Source organism: Schistocerca cancellata, chromosome 6, assembly GCF_023864275.1.
Source record: "Schistocerca cancellata isolate TAMUIC-IGC-003103 chromosome 6, iqSchCanc2.1, whole genome shotgun sequence".
NCBI lineage: Eukaryota > Metazoa > Arthropoda > Insecta > Orthoptera > Acrididae > Schistocerca > Schistocerca cancellata.
The window spans coordinates 484,286,404-484,304,675 of NC_064631.1; the positions used below are offsets into that span (position 1 = coordinate 484,286,404).

At 41.7% G+C, this 18,272-nt stretch overlaps 1 protein-coding gene across 2 annotated transcripts in view; it reads right to left on the reverse strand.

Annotated features, from left to right (window-relative positions):
• LOC126190635 (protein O-mannosyltransferase 1) overlaps positions 1-18,272 on the reverse strand; it is a 126,431-nt gene that overhangs the window by 16,278 nt on the left and 91,881 nt on the right. For both annotated transcript variants that reach the window (XM_049931054.1, XM_049931053.1), the window contains 4 exons: positions 13,254-13,604; positions 13,053-13,166; positions 9,832-9,985; positions 9,524-9,741 (listed from right to left, as the gene is read on the reverse strand). In XM_049931054.1, coding sequence (XP_049787011.1) covers positions 9,524-9,741; positions 9,832-9,985; positions 13,053-13,166; positions 13,254-13,604 — 837 coding nt within the window. The remainder of the gene's footprint in view (positions 1-9,523; positions 9,742-9,831; positions 9,986-13,052; positions 13,167-13,253; positions 13,605-18,272) is intronic.

The window sequence follows — 18,272 nt, forward strand, 5'->3', positions numbered from 1 at the left end:
AAACACGCAAGTGTTAACGGAAAAATTAACTGAGATTTATGACACTGTTGTCACAAAGGAGATGAGAAGTATTTTTAAGTATGTTATGACCAATTCTCCACCATTCCCACCCCTTACCCACCCTAGTAGTCACTGCTGATACCACTTCCCTACACACTAACATTCCTCATGCCTGTGACCTTGCCACTATTGAACACTATCTTCCCAATATCCTTCAGACTTCAAACACACTACCTCATTCCCCATACATCTTACCCTTACCTAGCACAAAACTACTTCTACTTCGAAGGGAAGGTTTACAAAGAAATCCGCAGCACAGCCATAGGCACATACATGGGCTGCTCCTATTCCAACTTGACTAGCATCCCAAAACTCCAACCCATAGTCTGGTTCAGGTTCACTGATGATCTCTTTATGACTGGACTCAGGGTCAAGACACCCTAATCTCATTCCTTCACAACCTCAACAACATCTTTTCCATCCACTTCATCTGGTCCTCCGCAAGTGCCATCTTCCTTGATGTTGACCTCCTCCTCGATGATGGCTCCATCCACACCTCTGTTCACAAACACCAACAGTATCTGCATTTCGACAGCTGCCATCCCTTCTACACCAAAGGAATTCCCTCCCGTACAGCCTGGCCAGCCAGGGACAGCATACCAGCAGTGACAGAACTCCCTTGCCCAGTATGCTGAAGGTCTCACCAAGGCCTTCACAGATAGGCACTATCCCTCAGACCTAGTCTGCAAAACAGGTCTCCTGTGCCATTTTCCAATACACCCCCAATCCTCCCACCAACCCCAACAACCAGCTACAAAGGAGTGCCTCCTTCATCACTCAGTACCACCCTAGACTGGAACAACTGAACAACATCCTTTCTCAGGCCTTTGATTACCTAGTGTCATGCCTTGAAATGAGGGACATCCTACCGAAGATCTTTCCCACCCCTCCTAAAGTGGTATTCAGTTACACACCCAACCTCCACAACATCCTAGTCCATCTGTACCTCATACCAGCCCCAATCTCTTACTAAACAGATCATACGTGGGGGAGAGACAGGTGCAAGAGCTGCCCAATGCACCCACTCAGCACTTCCTATTGCAGTCCTGTCACAAGCTTGTCCTATCCCATCAGAGGCCGGCCACCTCTGAAAGCAACCATGTCATATACCACCTCTGCTGCAATCATTGCCCAGCCTTTTATATTGATGTGACTACCAACCAATTGTCCCACATGATGAATGACCACCAGCAAAGAGAATGGCAGAGCACCCTGTGGAACAACATGCAGCTGAACATAACAGGCTTGATTTCAAAGGCTGCTTCACAACCCCGGGCCATCTGGCACCTCTCCTCCACCACAAGCTTTTATGAACAGCATAAATGGGAGGTATCCTTTTCCTAATATTGTTGATATTACAACATGGAGTTTCCAAATGTATGCTAACAAGGGAACCTCCCCATGGCACCCCCCTCAGATTTAGTTATAAGTTGGCACAGTGGATAGGCCTTGAAAAACTGAACACAAATCAACCGAGAAAACAGGAAGAAGTTGTGTGGAACTATGAAAAAATAAGCAAAATATACAAACTGAGTAGTCCATGTGCAAGATAGGCAACAACAAGGCTAGGGTGAGCTCAGAAGCGCCGTGGTCCCGTGGTTAGTGTGAGCAGCTGCGGAACGAGAGGTTCTTGGTTCAAGTCTTCCCTCGGGTGAAAAGTTTAATTTTTTATTTTCAGTTTATGTGACAAACTCTTATGTTTTCAACACGTTTTTGGGAGTGATTATCACATCCTCAAGAAAACCTAAATCGGGCAAGGTAGAAGAATCTTTTTACCCATTCGCCAAGTGTACAAGTTAGGTGGGTCAACAACATATTCCTGTCATGTGACGCACATGCCGTCACCAGTGTCATATAAAATATATCAGACGTGTTTTCCTGTGGAGGAATCGGTTGACCTATGACCTTGCGACCAAATGTTTTCGATTCCCATTGGGGAGGCACATCCTTTTGTCTACTAATCGCACGGTTTTGCAGTGCGGTCGCAAAACACAAACACTAAACTTATTACAGTGAACAGAGACGTCAATGAACGAACAGACAGATCATAACTTTGCGAAAATAAAGATAGTAAACTTTTCACTCGAGGGAAGACTTGAACCAAGGACCTCTCATTCCGCAGCTGCTCATGCTAACCACCGGACCACAGCGCTCCTGAACTCACACTATCCTTGATGTTGCTTATCCTGCGCATGCACTACTCAGTTTGTATATTTTGCCTATTTTTTCATAGTTCCACACAACTTCTTCCTGTTTTCTCGATTGATCTGTGTTCAGTTTTTCAAGGCCTATCCACTGTGCCAACTTATAACTAAATCTGAGGAGGGTGCGATGGGGAGGTTCCCTTGTAAGAAGAAAAGGTTGATTCATAGACTAAAACATGGTTTTCAAGGAAGTGACAACGGTTTTTTTAATATCAATAAATTTACGAGAAAGATAGCATCAAAAGTAAAAAACATGCAAAATTAATAGAATGAGGCAGTAAATAAGTAAATTGTGTGGATGGGGTGAACACTCCTATAATTATTTGCTAGTAGCAATGTTTTAAGTATATCAATAAAAAATATTTACAAAATGCAAGGTGATACATGATTTATCTGTTCCACATCTGGGCAACAGCTTAATAAGTGAAACAGTGCGTACCAATCACATCCACAGAGCTTAAATTCAACAGGTAGATACAATGACACCAAACAAATACATTCTAACTCTGTTTTAGTGTAATTTCAGAGCAAATGGCTATCAGGTCAACAATGATGCAGACATGCACATAAAGTGGACTGATAGCTACCCTTTTTTTGTGTAATAATGAAGTTCCCTGATACATCAAGACCGGTGCGACTTGAAGAAAACACCTAGTGAACGAGCATTAACAGACAGTTCACGAGTGGTCACTACCACCACTTGTATCTATGAAAAGGCATATACACTACAGGGATTGGAAGAGAGCACAGGATAACCAGAATAGCCGAATGCCATGTCCTTGTTTTTTGACTCTAGTAATCACCATCAGGATACGACAATATGTAGTTACACTCATGATGCAAAACTTTGATATTCAGAAAGGATTATTTTTCAGGGCGAGTGCACTGTTTTTGACAAAGTATGCAAAATGGCATATGAAAGAAAGAAATCAGGTATCCGAGTTCGTGCACTGAATTGCAGCTCCTGCTTTCCTCACCATTATTTCAAAACGTTGCATATATTTCAGTAGATACTTTTTTATGGATTATCAATAAAACTGAGGAGGATATTTAAAAGTAGAACACTAATTACTGATGACCAACATAACTTGGGAAAAAAAGGGACTAGCATTTACACTCTGATTATTAGCAACAGGTTATGCTTACATTATTAGTGACTGTTTTGCATTTCAATAGCTGCTATATCTCAGACAATTTCCAATTTTTGAAGTGGCATATAAGAAGCACTTCAAGGACTTTATTAATGTACAGATAAGGAAGATAATGTCAATAAAATCTGCTAGATAATAGTTTGTTACAGGGTAGATAGCATGATCCTGAGTAAACCATTTTTATTTTTCATCAAAAATCTTGTAATGGATACCATGAATGTAAGCAAAGAGTATGAGCAGGTCTTTGGTATATTTTTAACTTTAAACAGCGTAATATATACCTATTTGCACTTGGTTACTTTCAAGGCACCAGGTGTTCTGCCAGACATCAGTATTGTCCATGAATGACATTTTGACAACATGAGTTGCAGCCTTCATCAGATGCTGGGTGCTACCTGAGACTGGCAGGCGAGTGTAACTGGTCCAATATTTATATGTACTGCCTCCCCCCCGATGGTCCATTCTAGGTGCTATGTCTGCAGTCCAGTCCCACCAGAAACATTCTGAGATGCTCTGCCTTTGGTGCGGTGAACCTGCATGCAAGCTGATATTCTGTTCTCAGTATACTACACCTACTACTCTGTCTAGAGTTCATTACCCATGTCCATGTTCTTAGTTCTTTTTGTTTTGAGTTCTGGTGCTGCAACTGCAGCATTTTTAGAAACTCCAGTGCAGGATACCAGTTTTGCTCAGTTGATACCCAGTGCCATGATCCATGAGTTTTTCACCACCTTTACCTCTATATTTCGGTGGTGTGAGGTAAGATGTTCTAAAAACTCATTGAACCTCTCCCTACCATGAAGCCAGATCAGAATAGTCTCCTCCACAAACCTGAAAATGCATGTGGGTTTGTGTCTAGCCATCTCTAATGCTTCCTCCTCAAATTTCGCCATGAACAGATTTGCAAACAATGAAGAAAGAGGGCTGCCCATGGCCACTCCTTCTGCCTGCCCATATTATTAGTCCCCATACAGAAAATATGTTGAAGACAGTAAATGGCTGAACAGGTCCATCAGAGCATCACCAAATTTCTCTAAAAGCAGTTCAAGCGAGTCTTTCAGTGGTACCTTCATTAATACCAGAAACGAAATCAAAACTGACCATTATATCAGATTCCGTTGCCTGAGATGTTGCAAGAAATCCTCAGAGATGAGTATGAAGTGAATGCACATCCCCAAATATGGGCACAGCGGTCTCTTCAAGTACTTAGCTGCTGAATATGTTGATACACCAATGTTTACTGACAACTAGGCATAGTGGCACATCCTTCTTTTGTGTACTTTCGGCAGCCCATAGAGTCTAGGTTGAACTAGTGGTGTAGATTGTAGTTCTTTGGTGACCTGGTAAGGCATTCCTGTTGCCTTCTAGAGAGCCCTGGTCTTCTTGTCCACTCTTGTCTGTAGAGTCACATTCCAAAATTCTGTATGCACACTCCTCCAGATGTTGACAAACTTTCTCATCATAACTGGTCTGCTGCAAAACGGCTGTAGGGGTCCCTACGTCTGCTGGCAAAATCACAATGCTGCTATCTTCCCACAGCTTCTCGAGTGCTAGCCTCTAGTCACTGAAAATGCCGAATTTTCGAGATTGTGTATCAGTGATTGCCCTGCATGTCTTGCAGAGGATATTTTCTGCCACATTTGGTGGAAGGTGTTGGCTACTTGCCGCACTACACTGATGAAACTTCCTAGGAGTAGGTGTGAAACTGAGGCCCTTGCCGAGTACCTTCAAAATGGTGTCATTAAACTGCTTGTCACTTAGATTAATCACAGTAAGAGTATCCTCCATCTGCTGTGCTTTCTAACAAATATGGCCAAACTTTACAGAATGGCACACTGAGGCATTCTTCTTGGCGCACTCTGTCAGGGACCAAGAGGCATTGCCTACCCAGTCCCAATTTTTACCCGCCAGGGAGGCAGTCATGTACAGGTGAAGGTATAAAAGCTCCATGGCCACCACATCTAACCTGTGGCATATATCTCGAATCCTTTCTATAACAAGCGCCATGCTTGCCCGAGTTTTATCTCATTTGCCACTAGGGAATTTATGTGATGCTCGATTCTGACAAAAACTGGTACTATGTCTCCATCTCAACAGGAAGCCGAGAGAACTAAGCATTCTCCCTTTCCTTTGTTGAAGCTTGTCTAGCTTCTGCATTTCTACATAGATACTCCACAAGCCACCGTGTGGTGTGTGATGGAGGGTATTCTGTACCACTACTTATTGTTTCCCTTTCTCTTCCACTCACAAAAAGAACAATGGAAAAACGACTTGTCTATATGCCTCCGTATGAGCCCTACGAGCCCTAATTTCTCGCATCACATCTTCGTGGTCCTTATGCATAATGTATGTTGACGAGAGTAGAATCTTTTGGCACTCAGCTTCAAATGCCACTTCTCTAAATTTTCTCAATAGTGCTTCTTGAAAAGAACACTGTCTTCCCTCTAGGGATTCCCATTTGAGTTCCTGTAGCTTTTTGATATCCCAGTAATCTTCTCCCCATAAAGTCTTTTGATTTAATTCTTCAGGCTTTCCTGGTAATCTGTTGACAGCTTAAAGTGTAGGGTGTTCTGCAGCATACCACCATCATCCATGCACAATGTTTTGACAATGTGACTCACTGTCTTTGGTCCAGTGTGCCTGCCAATAAACTTGCATTACTTTTTGGTCTGACACACTGCCATGGTCGGTTCTATAGTCTGATTAAAATAACTTGGCAGTTGACACTTCGCATGCTGAAGGTGTCTTCCTCCAATCAGAGTGTTCAATGTTATGCTTGAACTGTTCGCTGTTGCCAAATTGCAACAATAAATGGTCAGTTAATATCCATTTCCATTCGAGTTCACATATTCAGTTATCATCACAGAGATCGCCTACAGTAAGTAAATTTCATACAACATGGTATAAAACAGAACATTCTGACGGCAGAAAACGATCGTTGCAACTGGTTCTATACATAAATAAATTTTATGTATTTTGAAGGTATTCTGTAGTGTAGTGGTAATGTCATAGCCTGCAGTGCAACAGGATGCAGGTTTGAATATCACCAGATTATAATATTTCTTTTCTTTTTCAAATATTTACCAAATTAACTCAGATAATTATTATTTTCAAATAAATGATTTCAATCTATTTTTTCCATTTCTAATCTTTTGTTGCATCATTTTCATCACCGTTTTTAGTCTTATTATTTGCTATTATTTTTCTGGATAAGTCTTCTTTCTTTTGGAATCTGCTTGTGTCACCTATGACCACTGAATGAGTTGCAACCAGGACTACTCACTGGTCAGCATCACATCAGCCCAGTTAGCAAAAGCAAGAAGTTACAGTTTGGTTTTAGCACTGAAATTGAGTTTTTTTTTTTTTTTCTGTCTTGAATCTGCTTGTACAGGTCAGCTTTAATTTGCCATGAGCTAAGTGAGTGTGATTAGTAATTATGCTGCAGGGCGCTAACCGCTATTTTCTCAGGTATATTGCACATCAAGAGGTTGTGGTTAGGTTAGGACACGGGTGTAAATTCACGCTACAAAATACATTGTTTGTATAGTTCAGTCATTCGCATTTAAAATCGGCTGTGGACAGAGCATCTTGCATTCCTATACCTGATGGCAGCAGCTTCCAACATTGCTCCATGTTACACAAACAGCATTTCAGCACTTGCAAAGTGGGGCACAGGGTTTGCTTGTCACCTTTAACTGAACGGCAGCTGATGTGGCAACACTGTAGTGCCAAGTGACAAACATCAACAATCAAGTAGTTTTAAATGAGCTATAGAGGTGCTCCATCTGAGCCCGTTCCCACTAAAATCCTCCTGAGATGTCTCATCTTCGGTCCGGAGCACCTTACAGTGAACTGGCATTCTGTTATTGGTACAGTGCTTCTGTCTGGCGTTTGTTCCCCATGTCCTAATTCTCAGTTTCTCTTTTTGTTCAGTTCTGCTGCTGCAGTTGTCGCCTTCCTTATCACTGCAATTGTTGCCTTCCTTATCAACTTCAGTACAGGATCCCTGGCTTTACCAAGCTGGTATCGAGTGTCACGATTCACTAGGTTCTCCGCCGCCTTTATCTCTACTGCCTCTCTTATGTTCCTGTATTTGGGAGTCTGTGCCAGAACCCTTGTTTTTTCACAGATCATGGCATGATTAAGTTCCAGACAGTGTTCAACAATGGCTAATTTAGTTCCATGTCTCAGCCAGGTGTGCCTCTGATGTTCTTGGCATCTGATGTCTTCTGTCCTCGTTGTTTGCTACACTGGTACAGTATTTTATAAATCCCTAGTTTTCATAAACCAAGGTAATCTTTCACATTTCCCAGTAGTCGTCCTATTTTGGTAGGTAAACAGAACACACGTAATGTTATGTTTCTTGAGAATCCTACTGATCTTCGAAGAAATTGATCCTTCATAGGGCAAGTAAGACACAGTCTTTGCTTCATATTGCTCTTCCCTATCAAGTATCAGAGGGACTGGTTAAAAAGCTTTCTGCATGTATTTGATTGTGTATCCATTTTCACAAAAGACTGAACCTTGATGCTCTATTTCTGATATCAAACAATTTCTTTCTTTGAGAGCTTTAATGGTTTTCTACTAATCATATTTCTTTTCCCCTTGGCATTTTTGCGGTGGATCCTTTCGTTCCTGAAAGTGCCTATGGTATTTACATTCTTCTGTCGGCTACATTACATTTTCAGATCACCGCATCACTCAGGCAACTTGTGTCAACAAGAGAAGTAGACAAGACAGCAGACAAAAGCTTTCTGTACTGCTAGTGATGAAGTGTAGAGGACGTGAACTTCTTTCATTGGTTCGCTAGAAGACTGACAACCAGCGGAACATGAACAAACATCAGTGGATACTAACTGAACATGTCCAAATACAGTTTTCTTGTCCTGCCTACCATTTACAATGGAGAGTATTGTCGTTTGCTGATGCTTCTTCACTTGTGTTTGTTCTGATATAAAGGTGCAAATAAGGCTTTACATGAATAGCAAATCTTATGCCCTCTTAAAGCTCACAAAACCATACCACTACTGCCACAAATTCTGCCTTAGGATTTGCACTAAGACAAACACACATACCCCAAAAACATGCTATCACACACCCTGAAGAATTTTATTGGCAGTGACAACAGCTACAAAAACCAACACTTACGAATTTTAAGTGTTTTAAAGCAGAACTTTTTCAGCTAAGAAAAGTACAAATTCTCCATACCAGCAGTAAAATGTAGGAGATTTCAAGGAATGTCTGCAATTGTAAACAATCTAAATATTAGAAAATGAAAAGGGGTGCACTGAAAAAAATTGTGAGTAAATGCACAGTCTTAATAATGTCTCTTGTAAAAGAGTTATAACTACAACATGTGGTAACTCTATTAAATATAAAAGAAAACAATTAGTAACAACAATGTTTATGACAGAAGGCCAATGTCCATCTTGTCAGCTCCTAAAACAGTAACAACTTGAGGATGACATAGAAAATTTAAAAAAAAAATACAGTTGTAGCTGGAGATTAAGGGTTTTCCAAAATTCTTTCATCAAGGTTAATAAAAAGGGAAAGCTGCTGCAGCAAACTTTTTTGAAGTTTGTTTCTTTCTAGATTCAGAGTTTGGAGTTGCTTCCTTCCTCTCCTCATTAAACTTTTCCTGGTTCTTTATGTGTGTGTGTGTGTGTGTGTGTTTGTGTGTGTGTGTGCGCGTGCACGCGCATGCGCTCACGTGGTGGGGGGTGGTGGTGGTGGTGGTGGTGGTGGTGGTGGTAGTATTTTCTAAACTTTTGATGCAACTATTTTTCACAGTTTTGGTATGTTATTCTAGCCTGCAGGTCGAGTAGTTCATTCTTACATTACCACACATTTATCAGATGTCAGTTAAAAACTAACATCAGTAGTTCACCTCAAAGAGAGAGAGAGAGAAAGAGAGAGAGAAAGTATACAGTCAGCATGTTACCATTCATCTTTACCATTGAGAAGATGTACCACAACTGTAGAATTTAAACTTATGATAGTGAGAGGTCACAATTATGATCCACAGAACATGCAAATAACTAAACAATACAACAAGTTAATATTAATTTAACAAATGAAATGAGGAAATGTACCTGTAGAGGGACTTACATTGCTGTGCGGGCTCACCCAATATGCGATACCTCTAGTCATCGAGGGCCACTCAAGTGGTTCACTGCTGTACATATGGTTCTGAACATTTTCTTGATCTGAGAATAGCATCTTGTATTGAAGTTCGAGAAACTTCTCCCAGAAGGAAAGTGTTGTGGCTCGCAGAGGTATCATCTCTGCATTTACGAGTTCCCTTTCTCTATCTTTCTGATCCTCAGCTGTAAAAATTTTACAGTATCACCTTGTTTCACGCACTAGGAAAAGAGAAACAAGAAACACAAAAATAAAAAAAATACAAAAATAAATACTTTGTGTGTACCGATGTTCTTCGACATTCCATACAGTATCATCTTGATGAATGGCTCGGTCTGTGACAACTTCGTGTTGATTGAAGCCCCAGTCTGGTAACTGACGTCCACTAAATTTCAGGGCTTGGCTCGAATTCACATGGATAAGATGCACCTTTAATATAAATTAAAAACAAGCAATCTAAGAACAAGATGACAACAAACTAGGAGCCACCTGTGTTGATGACGCAAAGCTGTGTTTCATTAAATATGGGTACTAACAAAATTTGAAAATAGGAATGCCTACTGACCAGGCTGCCAATACAGAAAAAGCTGAATCTTCAGTTTTAATTCTTTAGTTGCTATCTTACTTACTTACTTAAAAAATTCTAACAGTTGTTCTATGAACAGTGAAGACAGTTTGAAACCCCACATGTACAAGACGGAAACTTTCTTCTTCTTCTTCGCAATGGATAGATCCTTTTCTTCCAGCATTATGAACGTTAACTTTCATTGCGTCTTGTATTTTTTTTTTATTTTCGTAACTACAAAATATTATGTTAAAGAGGGTAATAATAGCTCTACAAAGACAAAAAGAATAGAAGGTTTAATTGAAAGCTATCACCATACCTAACAGCAGGAAAAAGCAGAGAATAGGAAATTATGAATGAGCACAATCTACATTCTCCCTCTCTCTCTCTCTCTCTCTCTCTCTCTCTCTCTCCCTCCCCCCGCTCTTCCTCTTCCCCTTCTTCTTCTTCTTCTTCTTCTACTTCTACTTCTACAGGACAACTAAATAATTCTAGTTCTCAAATCAACATATTCAATCTGTGTGTGTGTGTGTGTGTGTGTGTGTGTGTGTGAGAGAGAGAGAGAGAGAGAGAGAGAGAGAGAAGGGGGGGGGGGGGGGAGGAATTGTAAATTAATGAAGCCCTCCATTTTTGGCAAAACATGGTTGAATCCAGGGCAGAACAGATACTCTATTGTATTAATTTTGGTCTACGTTTCATCTGTATCTCACTTTACTGTTAAATATATTTATTTGACAATAAACTGTGGCTTAGAAATATTCAAATGATTGGAGATTGGTACTATTAGGCTTACATGAGCAGGAGGAAAATGAAAACAACCACAATAAATAAATTACAGAGCTGCGGCATTTCATCCAGCACAATGATGTTACAGAAAACATTGATAGCGCATCTACTTGGGAATGAATGTCAAGCAATGGTGATGTACGTAAAGTATTATTTTCATTGAAACAATGTTGATAGTACTGCAAAAAATGATTTGCAGGCTGTTTCGTGTACCTACATTGCAACAGTATGCCTGATAATCTTGTCACTCCCAGTTTCCACATGACTATTATAAGCCATGAACAAAAGAGGCCAGCTGTTAAAACTAACTGTTCTAGTCCGTACCCAACAAAATTCTAATATGGCATCGGCCAAATGTGATGGTAATGAGGGCTCTCTGATCAGGATAGTTTTCACAATGGTTAGGGCTTCACCGTCATAATCAGGTATTTACACCCACTATTGGGTGGTGGTTAAGACAAGAAGTGTATCATATCCAGATTTGCTCACCTTTCCATAGCTATTGTTCTTATTTTATCAGTGCACTAGACACTCTGTATTTTATTCATGATGTGGAGTGAGAGTGACAGGGTTGGCTGTGAATTTTTCTTTCACATCTTTATCTGTGTTGTAATACCCATATCCATATTGCACAGCATGAGGCAGTACTCCAAATAAGGTCAATGTATCAGAGCCTGATGTATAGAAGTTGCTTAATGTTTCCCTGCAGTGTTAAGTGCATCTTTTGCTTTTGTACGGTATTTGGCCCACCATACATTTCTGTGTAGTGTGCATATATTCTATTCAAGGTCTTTTCTATGTGGTGAGTAGCAACCTACCCTGTTCATATTATTGTTCTATTTCAAATAGAAAATGTCTTACTAAGGAAGAAGACACAAAACAGTAGATTGTGCTGAAGGTGCTTTTATGTTTTCATGCGTTTTAGAAGAAAAATATGTAACTTCACTACAGATTTGTATTCAGAAACACTGGAAAGTATTGTGAATGAAGTGCTCCTTTATGGTCAGACTCCATTGTGCTAAGAAAAGGAGTTTTATAGTTTAATGTCATAGTGACTTATAGATCATTGAAGATTAAGCAATTACCTTAGGAAAGCAGAAAATCTATATTTTAATGTCTTACTAACACTACAGTAGTTAGACACTGAATTCACGACTATATGTAAGGGGATGGGGAAGGAATATGGTCATGGCTTTTCCGAAAACCTAAATCAGAATCCCTACTGATCCATCGTGAATACATGACAGTGGCCGGACAGATATTTACCAAAGAAAAATCACCAAACAGCCGTAGGTTTTCAGAAGGTGTTATTTTACTTAGACAAGCAGTTTCGGCATCTCTTAATGCCACCTTCAGGCCTCTATGCACTCCATGTATAGAAAATCAGATACACTGATGTATGGATAACTGGAGCCAGTAATGCCTGCATTCCGTGAATTTTTGTGGAGTGAATACTTCTAAGACTTGACGACAAGTCTTCGGAGTTCACACTCCACTTGACAAGTCTTCAAAGTACACACTCCACAAAAATCACGGAATTGATGGCTCTAATTATGGATGAATCAATGTATCTGATTCCTGACACACGGAGTGTACAAGGGTCTGAAGATGGCACTAAAGAGATATCAAAACTGGTAGTCTAAATAAAATAACACCTTCTGAAAACATTCAGCTATTTGGAGAATTTTGTTTGGTAAATTATATCGGAATGGCTCCTTCCTACCGAATAAAGAGTTCAGAGTCTTAAGCAAAGTGGCATTTCACTCAGTTGTTTTGTGGTCTACACAACATGTCAAATCCTACAGAATCATGTTCAGTAAAGTAGTGTGATGTTCAGATGAACACCCCTGTGTTCCATCATTTTCTATTAAGGGAAGAAAACTGAAATTTAACAGTCCATCAAATTTTTTCCACTTAAGTAGTGTAAGAATCAAACACAAATCACTACTATTGTTTATAACTTGGATTTTTTATTAAGTAATGTTTTATTAAGCATTACTTTTACTAGAGAAATCATTAATTAACAGCACAAAGAATTTAATTTATTGTGAACATCATATTCTAAATTAACATCCTTATGTTTAGTTGCTCAGTGAAGTCAACGTGCAAACAAAAGATTAACAAGAACGTGGAATGTAAACTTACTAGAGACTCAATCGTATGCCAGACATCCCCAACTTGATCTCTGTTGATAATATCTACTCGCCACAAGTTCTGAGCAGGCATAGACACATTGTAATCGATGTAACAGCTCACTTCCTATAGACAGTTTGGAAAACAATGAAGAACGGGGAAAAATGAGTAGAGAAGATAATCGAAGTCTTTCCTTCTTTTAATAGACCAGACCTGATTTTGTGGTGACATTGGAGCAGCAACATCATGCGAATTTAAAGCGCGACTTGTCATTCCATGGACAAGTTGTATAACATCTCCATGTCGAATGGCATCTACAGGCTGTGACACCACAAGGTCATTCCTTAACGGACGCTTTACAATCCACCAATTGTTGACATCCTTGAATGAATAACAAGTAACTTGTTGCTGGTGAGAGCTGCCACGCTTGTCTGGGTAACGTATTGGATACACGTGGGCATGAGAGTGCAGCCAGCAGGTTCGTCCGTGAGAGTGACGAAGTGTAACTTGAGAACCGTGTGCCACTTCCAGTGGCTGTCCTCTGGTTATCGATGCCAGGCCACCCTGTGGGAGAAAGCAAATCTTTCTTATTCCAAGACTTTTTTTAATGATATTTTAAACTGAATCCTATATTATAACATCTGAATGGCCACAAATATTTTAACTTATGTCTTAGACTGGGTAATGGCATTTATGCAGGATGGACTTATAATCTACTGAAATTCTTTCTGAGCTTCTTTTTGCCTACCCGAGTGGTTTGATGTAAGGAAATCATGGCTTTAACATTTTCCCATACATATGTAATAAAAATGGCAAAAAACAACAACATAAAGACACCTAATCTCAGTACTGTCAAGTGACAAACTAACAAAAACAACAAAGGAAAGTGTATAGAAAGTTCTGGAAGAGCATAAATAATTTAAGAGTAAAGGTGGCCACTCACCGAACAGGCAGAAGTGTAGAGCTCTCTCTCTCTCTCTCTCTCTCTCTCTCACTCACTCACATACACACACACACACACACACACACACACACACACACACACACACACACACACACACAAACTGTGCTGGCTGAACACACACAGCTGGATCTGCAGTTCAGCGGGTAAAATGGGGTGGGGGTTTCCTGGCGAGGAGTAAAGGAATAAAGAGGCAGGAAACAAGAGGAAGTACACTCCCGGAAATGGAAAAAAGAACACATTGACACTGGTGTGTCAGACCCACCATACTTGCTCCGGACACTGCGAGAGGGCTGTACAAGCAATGATCACACGCACGGCACAGCAGACACACCAGGAACCGCGGTGTTGGCCGTCGAATGGCGCTAGCTGCGCAGCATTTGTGCACCGCCGCCGTCAGTGTCAGCCAGTTTGCCGTGGCATACGGAGCTCCATCGCAGTCTTTAACACTGGTAGCATGCCGCGACAGCGTGGACGTGAACCGTATGTGCAGTTGACGGACTTTGAGCGAGGGCGTATAGTGGGCATGCGGGAGGCTGGGTGGACGTACCGCCGAATTGCTCAACACGTGGGGCGTGAGGTCTCCACAGTACATCGATGTTGTCGCCAGTGGTCGGCGGAAGGTGCACGTGCCCGTCGACCTGGGACCGGACCGCAGCGACGCACGGATGCACGCCAAGACCGTAGGATCCTACGCAGTGCCGTAGGGGACCGCACCGCCACTTCCCAGCAAATTAGGGACACTGTTGCTCCTGGGGTATCGGCGAGGACCATTCGCAACCGTCTCCATGAAGCTGGGCTACGGTCCCGCAAACCGTTAGGCCGTCTTCCGCTCACGCCCCAACATCGTGCAGCCCGCCTCCAGTGGTGTCGCGACAGGCGTGAATGGAGGGACGAATGGAGACGTGTCGTCTTCAGCGATGAGAGTCGCTTCTGCCTTGGTGCCAATGATGGCCGTATGCGTGTTTGGCGCCGTGCAGGTGAGCGCCACAATCAGGACTGCATACGACCGAGGCACACAAGGCCAACACCCGGCATCATGGTGTGGGGAGCGATCTCCTACACTGGCCGTACACCACTGGTGATCGTCGAGGGGACACTGAATAGTGCACGGTACATCCAAACCGTCATCGAACCCATCGTTCTACCATTCCTAGACCGGCAAGGGAACTTGCTGTTCCAACAGGACAATGCACGTCCGCATGTATCCCGTGCCACCCAACGTGCTCTAGAAGGTGTAAGTCAACTACCCTGGCCAGCAAGATCTCCGGATCTGTCCCCCATTGAGCATGTTTGGGACTGGATGAAGCGTCGTCTCACGCGGTCTGCACGTCCAGCACGAACGCTGGTCCAACTGAGGCGCCAGGTGGAAATGGCATGGCAAGCCGTTCCACAGGACTACATCCAGCATCTCTACGATCGTCTCCATGGGAGAATAGCAGCCTGCATTGCTGCGAAAGGTGGATATACACTGTACTAGTGCCGACATTGTGCATGCTCTGTTGCCTGTGTCTATGTGCCTGTGGTTCTGTCAGTGTGATCATGTAATGTATCTGACCCCAGGAATGTGTCAATGAAGTTTCCCCTTCCTGGGACAATGAATTCACGGTGTTCTTATTTCAATTTCCAGGAGTGTATTTGGGACAGGGAACTGTGGCTCGGAGGGATGCAGCAGGCGTGCAGGATAGAAATGCGAGAGGGAGGGGCAGCAGGTATGCATGATAGAAACGCGAGAGGGAGGGGCAGCAAGTGCATCGACTAGTCATGTGACACACAGGCACCGGAGCAGGTGAGTCTGTGCAGCTCATGATAAAGATGACATGAAGGGGTTTACTGGGGAGGGATAACTGTTGGGTAGAGGGTGTAAGGGCAGTGGGTAAGCAGAAACTGAAGGCAGGAGGATTACAGGAAAGAAGGGTGTGTTTCAAGGATAAATGCCTCTTACAAAGTTCAGAAATGCTGGTGCTGGAGGAAAGGATCCAGCTACAACAGGCTGTGAAGAAGCCTTTCCATTTGAGTATGTTGCACTCAGCAGCATTGTATGCCACTTGGTGGTCAACTCTTTCTTGACCACAATTTGGTAGTGAGCATTCATTCTGGTAGATAGTTGGTGGTCATGCGGAGATAACTGTCCAGAAATTGCTTTCACAGGTGGCCCTGCCTCAGGTGGGTTTGGGTTGAGATAAGCCTGTGACATGAATAGATTAAGCTGCGCTGAGTAGGCAAATTAGGTAGGTCCTGCACTTGGGTCTTCACAGGGATATGACGCCTGTAGCAAGGGATTAAGAGCGGGCCTGGCATAAGGGTGGACCAAGATATCATGTACATTGGGCGAGTGATGGTATAGCACTTTAAAAAGGGTGGGATGGATTGTGGGCTGGATGTCCCTCATTTCCGGGCACGATGATAAGAGAATCAAAGCCCTGGCAAAGGACATGGTTCAGCTGTTTCAATCCAGGGTGATACTGGGTGACTACAAGGAAGTTTCTTTGCAACTCTTTTTGGGGAGTGGTGGGAGGAATAGGGGTGTGAGAGGATATGGCACAAGAAATCTGTCTGCAGACAAGTTTACTGTAAAATAGGAAGTGTTACCACCAATGGGGCAAAACTTAGAAAGCTGCACAAGAGAGTCAGGGAAAAACTGAGAAAGATGAACAAAAGAGGAAATGAGAAGTTGATTGCTTTAGGAATAGATTGGAGAAGAAGAGACAAAATTTCAAGGCTTGAACATGCAAAGAATTCTAAGGTCAATGAATAATGGGTATAAAAGGTACTACAAGTGATAAAGCTGAAACAAAATGTCTATTATGATGTGGGTACCTCAGAAGAACATCCCAAAATATCTGACCAAAAAAAATTTGGAAATGAAATACTAAAGAAAGGTGGAAACATGGGAGACCTTTAAGAAGGTGCAAAAATGATTTTTATGATGCAATGTTTAAAAGACTACTTCTGAAACGTGACTGGATGGATAAAGAAAAGTGGAGATCAGGAAGTTAGAAATGACACTGGCCCTAAAAAATTGTCCTGAACATATGCAATGCAACTGATCGGCTTGAGGCAGGTCAGAGTGTTGCCACCATTGCAAGCAGGGCTGGAATTGAATAAAATGAGACCTCATGAATGAAGACGACTGCTATTGCCACAACAACAGCAGTGGACATGCATTGGATGTCATAGCTCGTGCACAGTGGGCAGAATATATCAGGACACTGTGAAGCTCATGAAAAAGATTGTTCTTCAGAGATTTTACAATCATCATCTTAATGAAACCACGTATGTAACGCATCCACCTTAGCTTCATTTTTTTTGTGTGAAAACCACACATGGCATCACTATCCTGCACATCACACTCTTTAGACACAGTACTGAATCTCAATACATACATCTGTGTTGGACTATGTTTCTGGAATTGTAGTTATCTTACTGGTCATGAGCCTCATATGCATCACCGAGCAGCTTAACTAACAATTCACTCTTCTTTTTAAACCCTAGTGAGGAAATCTGGAATGATATCACAGCGGGTAAGAGGTGGAACTCACATTCAGAGGAAACTGACTCCAATTCTCCACCCAGCCACCCGAACTCTGCATACGACTTCCTTCAATCACTTATCGGAAATGCCAGGATGGTTCATTTGAAAAGAATATAGCCAATTTGATTCCCTATCATAGTCCAAACCAAAGCTTTGATGTGTCTCCCATATCTTGTCATGATAAAAAATAATAATCTTGCTTTTCTTGTGGGAAATTCAAACTGAAGCGACACACGAGCTATTATTACCATATTCTCTGAACCGCTCTCATACTTATTCCATTAAACTATGAGAATGGTAATTAAAAAATGGAAAATCCAGGATGGAATGTAACAATGTATAGTGAACATGCTGATTCTCAGATAGGCACAACAAAAATACTGTCAAAAAATGAGCTTTCAAAAAGAGAGAGAGAGAGAGAGAGAGAGAGAGAGCACACACACACACACACTTGAAGGGAAGATAAACTAATCCAATAATACTCTTTAATTGCTTTAATCCAGTTGAGTCCAACTGTGAATCTCACAACACTGTAGGACAATATTTCAAATTCTACCCTTACTACATTAATATTTGTTGCTCACTGCTAAGAGACTGTACAAATAACAGAGTGATGTATGACGTAACCTTTTATTCAGAAGGCAGTAACATATGATGGTCTTTTTGAATCCCAGGAGAAATCTTATAGCTTCAGCATCTACAACAATTGTTGCAATGATAGTGTTGCGAGTGCCTA